Genomic DNA, 12791 nt, shown 5'->3' with positions numbered 1-12791 from the left:
CACTGTGCATGGGCCAGCTCCACACAGGTCGTGGAGGCCCGCGGTATGAACCGCGGACCTCCCATGTGGTAGATGGACGCCCTAACCACTGGGCCAAGTCCGCTTCCCTTTACGGGCTATTTTCATCATCCCAAACCAAAGCTCAGGCTCATTTAGCATTAGCTCCCCATTCACCCTACTCCCCACCCCCTGGGAACCACTACTATGCTTTCTGTCTCTATGAATTTCCTTATTCTAAGTATTTCATATAAGAGAAATCATACAATATTCTTTTGTATCTGCCTATTTCATTCAACATGATGCCTTCATTGTTCATCCATGTTGTAGCACGTACCAGCGCTTCATTTCTTTTTAGGGCTGATTAGTATTCTCTTGTATAGATAAACCACATATGTTTATCCAGTTTTTGCTGTTATGAATAATTCTGCAATGAACATTGGTGTACACATATCTGTGCAAGTCCCTACTTTCAGATTTTGGGCATATTCCTAGAGTGGAATTGCAAGGTCATATGATAATTCTGTATTTAACTTTCTGAGGAAACGCCAAACATTTTTCCACATGGTGGCACCATTTTACATTTCTACCCATAATGTGTGAGGGTTCCTATTTCTCTGTACCAGTTTATTTTCAGTTTTTAAAGTAATAGCCATTGTAATGGGTGTGAAGTGGTATTTCATTGTAGTTTATTTTATATTATTTTATTAGAGAAGCTGAGCTTACAGAACAATTATGCATAAAATACAGGATTCCATATACCACCCCACAACCAACACCTTGCATTGTTGTGGAACTTTTGTTATAATTGATGAAAGCACATTTTTATAATTGCACTATTAAGTAAAGTTCATAGCTTAACTTAGGGTTCACTGTATAGTATAGTTCCATGGATGTTTTCAAAATTTTTTATTCTGTTAAAATATGTATAATCTTTTGAGTATATTCAGATATATATTTAAGTGGTGTTAATTGTGTTCACAATATTGTACTACTATCACCACCATCCATTACCTAAACATCTCCATCATTCCAAATAGGAACCCTGTACATTTTAAGTCATAAATTCCCATTCCCTATCCTCACCTGACCCCTGGTAATCTGTATTCTAGATTCTGATTGAGTGGTTTGTCTTTTTGTTAAGTTGAAGAATTTCTTTATATATTCTGGATATTAAACCTATATCAGATATATGGTTTGCAAGTATTTTCTCCCATTGTGTAGGCTCTCATTTTGCTTTCATGATAAAGCCCTTCAATGCACAAAAGTTTAAATTTTGATGAGGTCTCATTTATTTGTTTTTTCTTTTTGTTGCTTGTACTTTGTGTGAAAAATATAAGAAACCATATCCTAACACAAGGTGCTCCCCTTTGTTTTCTTGTAGGATTTGTATAGTTTAAACTTTTATATTTAGGTCTTTGATCGATTTTGAGTTGATTTTTGTATATGGTGTGAGGAAGAGGTTCTCTTATTTACAAATGGAGACTCAGTTTTCCCACATCTGTTCTTGAAGAGACTGTTCTTTCCCAATTGAGTGGTCTTTGCCCCCTTGTCACCATAAATGTGAGGGTTGATTTCTGAACTCTCAATTCTATTCCTTTGGTGTATATGTCAGTTCTTGTACCAGTACCATGTTGTTTTGATTTCAGGAAGTGTGAGTCCTTCAACATCATTCTTTTCTCAAGATGGCTTTAGCTATATAGGCCCCCAATCCTAGCAATGGAAGAACTCTTTCATCTAAATCTGATGCTTGTCTTTTCCATTTCTGCAAAGAGCATTGCTGGAATTTTTATTGGGATTGCATTGAATCTATACATTGCTTTGGGTAGTAGTGACATCTTAATAATATTTAGTCTTCCAATCTATGAACAGGGAGTGTCTTTCCATTTATTTAGGTCTTTGATTTCCTTTAGAAATGCTTTGTGTTTTTCTGTGTCCTTAATATGTTTGGTTAGATTTATTCCTAGATATTTAATTCTTTTAGATGCTATTGTGAATGGAATTCTTTTCTTGATTTCTTCTTCTGATTTTTCATTGATTGTGTATAGAAACAGTACTGATTTTTTGCATGTTGATCTTGGACCTTGTTACTTCGCCAAGTTCATTTATTATTTCTCAAGCTTTGTTGTGGATTTTTCATGATTTTCTGTATATAGGATCATATCATCTGTAAATTGAGAAAATTTTTACTTCTTCTTTTCCAACTTTGATGCTTTTTATTTCTTTTTCTTGCCTATTGCTCTAGCAAGAACTTCCAGTACAATTTTGAATGACCATTGTGACAATGGGCCTCCTTGTTCCTGATCTTAGAGGGAAAATTTTCAGTCTTTCACCATTAAGTTGGATGTTAGCTGTGGGCTTTTCATATATGTTTTTTATTATGTTGAGGATTTTTCTTTTTATTCCTATTGTTATAAGTGCTTTTTGTTTTTTTTCATGAAGAGATGCTGGATTTTGCCAAATGCCTTTCAATATCAATTGAAATGATCATGTGGTTTCCCCCCTTCATTATGTTAATGTGTTTATTACATTAATTGATTTTCTTATGTTGAACTAACCTTTCATACCAGGGATAAAACCCACTTGCTCATGATGTATAATTCTTTTAATATGCTGTTGGATTCACTTTGTTAGTATTTTGTTGAAGATTTTTTCGTCTATATTCCTAAGAGATATTGGTTTATGGTTTTCTTTTGGTATCTTTATCTGGTTTTGGTGTAAGGGCAGTGTTGGCTTTGTAAAATGAATTAGGGAGTGTTCCCTTCTCTTCAATTTTTGGAAGAGTTTGAGCAAAATTGGAATTGTCTTTTTGGAATATTGTAGAATTACTCTGTGAAGCCATCTGGTCCTGGCTCTCAAGATTTCCCCCCTAATTTCCCTTGTATTTTCCTCATGTTTTCTTTTAAGAGTTTTATAGTATTGGCTCTAATATTTAGGTCCTTGATCCATTTTGAATTAATTTTTGAATATTGTGAGAGGTAGGATTCTACAATCATTCTTTTGCATGTGGATTTCTAGTTGTGCCAACATCATTTGTTAAACGGACTGTTCTGTTTCCATTGAATGGACTTGGCACTCTTGTTGAAATTTAAGTCGTCATACATGTGTGGATTTATCTCTGAACTCTCAATCTGTTCCATTGAACTATATCCTTGTGCCAGTGCCTATCCAGTACCACATTGTTTTAAAGACAGCAGCTTGGTAGTAAGTTTTAAAAGTCCTTCAACTTTGTTCTTTTTCAATTGTTTTGACCATATGGGACCTCTAGCAGTTTCATATGAATTTGAGGATCAACTTTTCCATTTTTCAACTACTCCACCTTTTTGCCATAATCCTCCTCTTATTTTCCACATTTCAAATAACAGCCATTCTGTTGGATGAAGTAGCATCTCATTGTGCTTTTGAATGCTGTTTCCATAATGACTAATGATGTTGAATAAACTTTCATGTGCTTATTGGTAATTTGTGTATTTTCTTTGGCTAAATTTCTAAGTCCTTTGCCCTTTTTTTTTTTTTTAAAGATTTACTTATTTATTTATTTCTCTCCCCTTCCCCCCACCCTGGTTGTCTGTTCTCTGTGTCTACTTGCTGCATTGTCTTCTTTGTCTGCTTCTGTTGTCAGCGGCACAGGAATCTGTGTTTCTTTTTTTGTTGCATCATCTTGTTGTGTCAGCTCTCCGTGTGTGCAGCACCATTCTTGGGCAGGCTGCACTTTCTTTCACGCTGGGCAGCTCTCCTTATGGGGCGCACCCCTTGCGCGTGGGGCTCCCCTACGCGGGGGACACCCCTGCGTGGCACGGCACTCCTTGCATGCATCAGCACTGTGCATGGGCCAGCTCCACACGGGTCGAGGAGGCCTGGGGTTTGAACCGCAGACCTCCCATGTGGTAGACAGACGCCCTAACCACTGGGCCAAGTCCACTTCCCCTTTGCCCATTTTTTAATTGGGTTGCTTGTCTTTTTCTTGTGTTGTAGGGGTTCTTTACATATTCCGGTTATTAATCTTTTGTGAGATGTATGATTTGCAACTATATTCTCCCATTCTGTAGGTTGTCTTCTCACCTTCTTTATAATCTCCTCTGATGTACAAAATTTTAAATTTTGCCAATATTCTTTATTTTTTATTTAAGAAATACAGGAAAACTACTGAGAACAAAAATAACCAAATCCAAGTGTTACAAAAATTATATAAAGCCAAAAAAGAAATAGAAAAGCCACTTTACAATCATACTTTCATCCTTCAACTTTCATGTTTTTCTTTTCATGTGGTCAGTAAATATAGAACTCTCTTGTTCTATATATAGGCTGAACAGCATTTTATTATGTGGATATATTGCAGTTCAATGAACTATGTCTCTCTACTGAAAAATGTTTCGTTTGTTTACAATTTTTGGATATTTCAATGACAGTTCTTCGATATTTGTCTTTCTACATGTAGATGCCTTCTGTAAGATAAAATTTCAAATTGCATGTGCTATGTCAAAGGGAATGAATACTGAAAACATAAATATATCAAATTACCCTACCTATTTATGCTGCCACCAACAGGATATGTGAGAAAGCTCCTTCCTCCATATCCTCAACACCACTGGGCATGATTAGTTGTTTTGTTTTGTTTTGCTTTGTTTTTTATCTTTGCCAGTCCCCTAGGAAAAGAATGATGTCTCATTATTTCATTTTTCTTATGAGTTATATTTCACATATCTTTATTTATTGTCCATTTTATTTGTTTTTCTATGAATTTACCTGCATGAGTCTTTTGCTTGTTAAAAAAAATTTTTTTTAAGAAGCTTTAGATTGCATAAATGTAACACTGCAAGTACAGGGGATTCCCATGTACCCCACTCCCTCCATCTCCCCCACTTTCCCCCATTAACAACATCTTCCATTAGTGTGGTACATTTGTTACAAATGATGAACACAATTTGAAGCATTGCTACTAAGCATGGTACATTATAGTTTACTCTTTGCGCAGTACAATTTTGTAGGTTTTGACAAAATGTATAGTGGCCTGTATCCATCATTACAATGTCATGCAAAACAATTCCCAGTCCCCAAAATGCTCCATGTTATACCTATTCTTTTATATGTATTCTTCCCTCTCCTTCCCCTCCGAACCTCTTGTGACCACTGCCTTTATATCAGTGTTATATGATATAATTACTAGAATAATAATAAGTCTACTTTAGTTTATAGTTGTATTGCCCCCTTATATTTGTTCATTCCTCAGTGTTGAGGGTTTGGGGATGATGATGCCCACTCTGCTTCTGTTTGAGAGGGGGCTTAGATCCCATGGGGCAGATGGATGGGATTGTCTTGCTTGCAGTTGTAGATGCTCTCTGTTTTGGGGGATGGGTGTTGTCCATCATCATCCTTTCATTAGTTGTCATAGGTGAGTCCGATGAATAGGAGAGTAGGTGTTGGCTGCAACTCTGCTGAGATACAACAGACTGAAGATTTAATTTCTCTGGGACATATACTTAACAAGTGTAATGCTAATTATAGGTTCAAATAAAATATAAAGGGCATAAGAGCCATGTGTAGGAAAATTATAAATAAGTCTAACTCTGTTACTTTAGGGAGATAGGATAGGTTATCATACATTCCAAGTTCAGGCCTGCTGACAGGGTGCCGAATTCCTGCGATATGTCTGCCCTGCCTATCTCTAGAGCCCTCAGGCGTCCCCCTGTTTGAGGCATTGTTTATGGTGTAGTCAGTGAGATCCTCCTGAGACATGCATAAGCATAACCTCTGGAATGACCTCCAGACTTACTTTGAAATATCTTAGCCATAAAAACTCATTTTATTTAATATTTCCCCCTTTTGGACAAGGTCTTTTTCCAAATGCTTTCCTAATTGGTGCTTGGTAATAATCTCTCCGTGCCAGGGAGGCTCATCCCTGGGAGTCATGTCCTATGCTGGTGGGGGGTGGGGGACAGTGAGTTTGTATGCTGAATTTGGCTTAAAGAGAGTCTTTCACCCATTTTTTCTTGAAACTATTTGTATCTTTCATTGGTTTATTGAAGCACTTTTTAAATTATGGATCATAATCCTTTGTCTTACATAATATAGATGTTGACCTTTTTTTAAAGATTCATTTATTCCCTCCTGCTTGCTGCTTGCTTGCTATCTCCTCTCTGTGCCCATTCACTGCATGTTCTTCTGTGTCTGCTTGTCTCCCTTTGTTGCGTCATCTTGCTGCGTGAACTCTCTGCGGGCATGAGCTGTCAGCTCTCTGCAGGTGCGGGCCAGCTTGCCTTCACAAGGAGGTCCTGGGAAGCAAAACCAGGGCCTCCCATATGGTAGACGGGAGTCCAATTGGTTGAGTCATATCCACTTCCCTCTACTCTATTATTTTTAACTTTACTAATTGAATCTTTTATTATGCAGAAGTTAAAAAATATTTATGTAATGTTTTCATGTTTTTATTATGAATCATCCTCTTTATATTAACTGTCATAGCTTATAAACTTGTTTCCAATATCCATTCTTGTTCCTGTCCATTTCTCCCCCACACTGTACCCATGCAAATCTGATCATGTCTTTCCCTTTGCCTAAAACACTGAAGTGATTCCCCACTGCTCTGTCTTAAAGGGTGAAATTATTAATACAACTTCAGAGTGTGTACTCAAACTGGCTTCCTGTCATTCCATGCATCCCCTACCCTCTAGGCACGCTAACCTTCTTTTAGTTCCTTGATGGAGTCATGTATCTTTCCCTTATAGTACCTGTGTACATGCTGTTTTCTCTTCCTTGGGACCTCCAGCTACACTAATTTTCTTTTAGTTCATTGATGGAGTCATGCTTCTTTCTCATATAGGACGTCTCCCCAAGCGATTTCCTTGGCTTATTATTGTCTCTCTCTTTGGTGCCTCTTTATTCTTCGAAAACTCTTACATATCCTCAAGATTTAATCTGTGTCATTTCTTAAATAAAACTTTCACTAACCTTGCCAGTTTAGGCTAGAGCCTCCTATTATGTGACCTTATTTTCACCAAGTTCCTTTTGTGAAACATATAGCGCATTTGTAATTTTACATTCACTTGTATGATCAAATGTTTGTAAACCAATCTTTTCCTCTGGGTATGATACCCTTTGATTTCATTAAATTCAATTGAAGGGCCTTTGATTAGATTACTTGATAAGATTTCTTTAGGGCTTTTGATTGGACTATGTCAGTGAGGTGTGACCCAGTTTAAGTCCCTGCCCCCTTGCTGGGTCTAATATAAATGGACTCAGACAGACAGAGGGAAAAAAGGCAGCCAACATATTTGATTCTGCAATGTGAGAGAAAGGATTGCTTAAATATGAAGTCACCAAGAGGATGGTCCCATGAAGAAGCTTAAGAGGAGACCAGCCCTGTTATATGCCTGAAAGCTTACAGCTGAGCTTGGAAAGAGAGCGGAACAGCCAAGATTGATATAGGAGGCCTGGAAAAAGACAATCCCTATGCCTGGTTGCTCAAAGCTGAGCTCAAGAAATGGTAGATTCTGGAGGGGAAGGCAGAGACCTCCACAGAGATTGATAGCCATCTTGCTTCACCACATGGCAACTCGTCAGGATCAATAGTAGCTGACTTTGGTGAGAAAGCATCTCTGATGGTGCCTCAGTTTGGACTTTTAATGGCCTTGGAACTATAAGTTTTTACCCCACATACTCTTTATAGAAGCCAACACACTTCTTACTTTGCACCGGCAGCCTCTGGCAAACTAAAACAGACAGTATCTGTTTTGTTCACTGCCACGATCTCAGTGGGTTGCCTGATGCCCAGCACATCATAGAGGCTCAACTATTTGTGGAAAAATGAGCGAATGAATTATGGCTTCTTGTTTTTATTTCTTAATTAAAAAGACATTGAAAGATTTCACCATGTTTACCATTGTTAGATTTAATTTTTAGACAGTTCTCTCATATAAGTTTTGTGTGGAAGATTAATTGGAAAGGCAAATCTGAAGAGTGGTAGGACAAATAGTTGACTATTAAGATTTTCTGGGCCTCAGATAATAAAGACTTGAAGAGGAGCAGTAGCATTAGAAATGAAGAAGAAGAGATGGAATCTCAGGACCACTTAAGAGGAGAACCAGATGACTGGATGTGGTCATGGCAAGGGAAAAGCAACAATCAAGTCTGAGAATTAAAATTAAATATAACTTATTATAAGACTGTTATATAGTGGTTCAGAACAGAGCCTTAGGAGTCATGCAAATTTACTGGCTGTACAACCCTGAGCAATTGTATTTAACATCTATGTTCATTGGAAATGAGTGCTTCATGGAATTTTAAGGTTAAATGAAGTAATGCATGTAAAATGTCTAGTATTCTTGTCATTTACAGTGAACTTGAAAAGTCATTTAACCACCCAAACTCAGTTTTTTCTGATTGAAAATAAGCATAATATATTCCCTGTTGTCGATTTGTTTTGAGAATATAAAACCCTCGGAAAAGTATAAATTGGTAATCATCATATCTAGATATATTAATTATGCCCAGTAGGAGGAGAGATATTCTTCTGTCTTTAATATGAATCATCCCTTGGTTTGTTGGAAGATATGGTATACTTCTTGGCCATAAAAGCTTGAAAAGTAGAATTTATCATAATGTGAACAGCTTTCTACCTGTCTATGAAGCTCTATGAGTTAAGTACTCAGTGAATCCTCAAGAAAATAAATCTTAACAAGAACCTAAGGAAATTCGTATTGCTTGGTATAGAGGGGAGATGAGAGTGAGATTATCAGTAACAAAGCCCTGAAGGTAGAAATGAGGTGAGTTACTGAAAATTGCCATGATCAATTTCGGTTGCCTGCTCTGATTTCCTGTAGCCAGAGCTTTGCTTATTTTTATGATTGAGTTGTATATTTTGAGTTTTCCTTCCTTGACCTCTTTAGCAATCCAGTGAAAACAGCTTGTGTAATTATTATTCCACACATAAGGATAGTGAAAAACAGAAATCAGTACACAGTGATCCTAATCTTTGTTTATTTCATCCTGCCTTTCCAAAGAGAAAGTGCAGATGTAACTATTTTTAAATGTTCTGGTTCTGTGATACTCTATATAGGAATTTTGTCTAAGGGCAGCTCTGAAGTGTTGTTGTTGTTGTTGTTGTTGTTGTTTTCCTGCTGTGTTTTTGCTGGGTGATCTTAGCTAAGATTTTAATTTTCAGCCAATACTTTTCACTTTTCCTTATTGTTAACAGACATGTAGCCTCACTCTTGCTTATAAATTGGGTCTTTTACCCAGCTTTCTGAACTGCATTTTCTTTTGAAGTATTCAGACTGTTCTATCAGTCAGCAGTGGTCAATTTTGGTTTACCCCTTTGCACTGTAATACTAAGTAAATTAGGATGTTCTTTTTCCTGCAGGTTTTCTGTGCTTCCTGCTGTAGCCTGAAATGTAAGCTGTTATACATGGACAAAAAGGAAGCTAGAGTCTGTGTAATCTGCCATTCAGTATTGATGAATGGTAAGTATTAAGACAGGTTGATTTTATAGTTATTGAGACAGCATAGAAGTATTCCTCTGGGAATGCTATTTTTTTCTTGCCCTTTCTCTACAAATTGCTTATCTTTTCAAATACCATGATTTTAACTGAAAATAGTGAGCTAAATGTCCATGTTTTAAAATTTATTAGTGTTTCAGAATTCCTGTGCCTACTTTAATGAATGAATGCTAAAGGCAGGTAAGTTTGCAGGAAGAGTGGAATTTCTTGTATAAATCTGGTACTACATAGTTGCTATATTCCTGTGAAATAACCTGGACAGCCTGCAGTGGGGGTTACTGATTCCCTACACATGATGAGATATTAAAATCAGACTGAGGTTTTCCTGTCAAAGGGAATGATCTCTTTATAGAGAATGCTTCAATAACTTAGAATTCATTCTTATTAACAACACCTTATTATATTCATCTTGTTAAAAATAAAAATTTTTGTATGTAGCATCCACTAGGAAATTGTGTTTTCTACCAGTTACCTCCTCAGTGCTATTGAGATTTATAATAAGAGTAATGGTTTTCAGTGTAGTTGGCATGTGGTAAAAGAATATGGCCAGAGAAATGTAAATATTGATTATCCAGTGTTCATCTTTGGTGGGACTGGGAATGAAGCCAAGGGCATGTTAGTTAAGAAAAAAAACCCTGAATATTTTTGTAAAGAGATAGAAAATTGATCATGCTATAGTATTTTCCCTTTGAATGCATCTTTGTACAGTTGCCAGAGCAATTATTAATAGACATATAATGTTGGACCTTGGTCACCACTGTTGCCTGTATTAGGATATTGTGCCCCTGGAGGCTGGAACTTACCTGCTCTGAGACCCTCACCTGCTCTGTCTATATTGCTCATAATCGTTTTCCAGTTGCTGGCTTATTAACCTATTGCATATAAGTTCATCTGATCTGTTCTAATCTCCTGTGATTCACTCAGTTTTCTCAAATTTCTGAATTCTTATAATTTTGATCCAATATGAATAATTTTCTCTTGAGTATCACTTTTTAGATGGTGGTTATTTCAGTCTGTTGCTCAATTGATTTTTATTTCACTGCTTTCGTTCTTCTGCCATATATCTGTAGATGAGCATGTTGCTTAATTTTAGTACCCAATATCTCCTTTATTTGATGCAGTCTTCTAATTTGATAGGCATTTTTTTTTAACTTGGCACAGCTAAAGATGAAGGAAATGACAGAGGATTCATATAGAATACTTACTTTTTATTAAGCCAAGGAGGCCCTTAATAAGGGACTCTTAAGATAATCCACTTTTCCTGTTTTTTTTCCCAGCCTTTCGCATGGCTTACCCCAGTCTTTTTCTGAATATTTAATTTGATGCTTTTCAGTGTTCCCTATACCTCTTTTCCTTTCTCCTTTTCTCTTCTTCCCCTCTCTTCCTGCCAGTGCTTTCATAGAAATATAGCTTTTGTTGTTATTAGCCTTGTCCTGTTGTTTGGAGTTGATAAATATTCAAAGTCTTATGGATCATTCTTTGATACTGAATGAAATTTTTGAAAAGATGCACCCAAAATTGGGTGTTTTCTATTTCTGGACATGTGGTATTACCTGAACCTAGAGGATAAAATTTGAGATCCTTAATTTCTATAGCAACTTTTCATCCTATTTATAGACAATAGTTGATAAGTCATTATTTAGTGAAATTGCAGCACATATAGAATCTTAATGTATTTTTGATAATTCCTATTGGTTGATTGCATTTATTTGATACTGGCACATTTTCATGTTCACATGGGTCCTGTGCTTTTGAGACACACTAAATATGTGAAATGGTTGTTCTTGCTGGATACTTTTGCACAAGGTGATGATTTCACAAAAGCAAAATTCACAGAAAATTTTAGATGTGTTCTCTTCAGGCTTCAGAGTATTTCAAATGAGATTTTTACCTCAATTCAAAAGAGCCTCCTAAAAGTCTAGAAATGAAACCAAAAACATCTCTCAATGGAGTTATGCTATTTTAGATCCTCAATTTGATTATTTTGATAGAATGTTACAAAATACATTTAATATTAAAAAAATAAAATACATAAATGCTATCCCAGGTTTGCTGTTATTTTACACCCTCTTACGGGAATGTCATGGTCTTCTTTAAAGAAGCCAGGGGCCTAGTCTTTAACCTCAGGCTAATCTATAAACCCCTAGTATCAAAAGTATCATGTAATTCTTATTTGTTCCAACCAGTAGACCATATACATCTACATAGCCTATCTGATTGAATAAAATCACCTATCTCTTCAATACCTTCATTAGCTGGAAGAGAGACATGCTATAAATATTAATGAGGAAGAGTTGCATTATTTACCCAATACTGTGGAGGTCTTGATGTCCATATTTTTAACAATCCATTCACATTGATTGTGTCTGTATTTGCTTTAGCTCAAGCCTGGGAGAACATGATGAGTGCCTCAAGCCAGAGCCCTAACCCTAACAATCCTGCTGAGTACTGTTCTACTATCCCTCCCTTGCAGCAAGCTCAGGCCTCAGGAGCCCTGAGCTCTCCACCTCCCACTGTGATGGTACCTGTGGGAGTTTTAAAGCACCCTGGAGCAGAAGGTAGGGGATCATGTGCTATTCTCTCTCTTTTTCTCACCAAATTCCTCTGAAAAAGTGCTGATAAGATTTTACAGCACAAGATTTTAAAACATTGCAGCTAAGTCCCTTTGGGGGTAGTTTTTAAAGTGGAAGCACAAGGTGAGACATGTGTCTAAGACTGTTTCTGGGCAAGTAAAGAAAAACAGTGTGTTGCCTGATATTTTGGAGACAACTCTGAAACTATGACAATCCCCTTTCCAGTTTAAAAATGGATTATACTTATACTTGAAAATAGTTGTAGAATCTGAAGTCAGCCTGTGAAATTCTAGCCTCTCAGGCTTGCTTTAATGTTCTTTGTAGGAAGTAATGAAAATGAGAGTTCCTTCTTACCAGCTAATGTCAGTATTGCTTTTTGGCATAAACATTTCTACTCTGTCTTTTCATTTTTAATCCATCCATATAGAATATAAAAAAGATTGTATCAGGTACACAGACCTTTATAAAATCCAGAACTTTCATTCTGATTATATCATATGATGAATAGAAAATGACCAGCATTTGTTTTCTTTTAGTTTATTATGTCTTTGTGATTATGATATTGTCAGATGAAAGGCACTTTGCAAGTTCAGACTATTATGAATAGTAAAAATAGCAAATACATATTTTCTTAAAATGATCTCATCAAGAACTTTCCCTTGATAATTAAAATCCATCTTCCTTCATCAATGTTATGTCTTTTCTTCTAGTAATATTCCCTTCCTTT

At 36.4% G+C, this 12791-nt stretch overlaps 1 protein-coding gene across 3 annotated transcripts in view; it reads left to right on the top strand.

Annotated features, from left to right (window-relative positions):
- ZFYVE9 (zinc finger FYVE-type containing 9) overlaps nucleotides 1–12791 on the top strand; it is a 279436-nt gene that overhangs the window by 137784 nt on the left and 128861 nt on the right. For 2 of the 3 annotated variants that reach the window (XM_058303585.2, XM_071217438.1), the window contains exons 5-6: nucleotides 9356–9455; nucleotides 11873–12049. In XM_058303585.2, the coding sequence (XP_058159568.1) occupies nucleotides 9356–9455; nucleotides 11873–12049 (277 nt within the window). The remainder of the gene's footprint in view (nucleotides 1–9355; nucleotides 9456–11872; nucleotides 12050–12791) is intronic. The other variant, XM_058303586.2, reaches the window with a different exon arrangement.

Source organism: Dasypus novemcinctus, chromosome 9 (genome assembly GCF_030445035.2).
Source record: "Dasypus novemcinctus isolate mDasNov1 chromosome 9, mDasNov1.1.hap2, whole genome shotgun sequence".
NCBI classification, from domain to species: domain Eukaryota; kingdom Metazoa; phylum Chordata; class Mammalia; order Cingulata; family Dasypodidae; genus Dasypus; species Dasypus novemcinctus.
The sequence above is the reverse complement of the archived record's forward strand: the minus strand, read 5'-3'. Positions and strand labels throughout refer to the sequence as shown.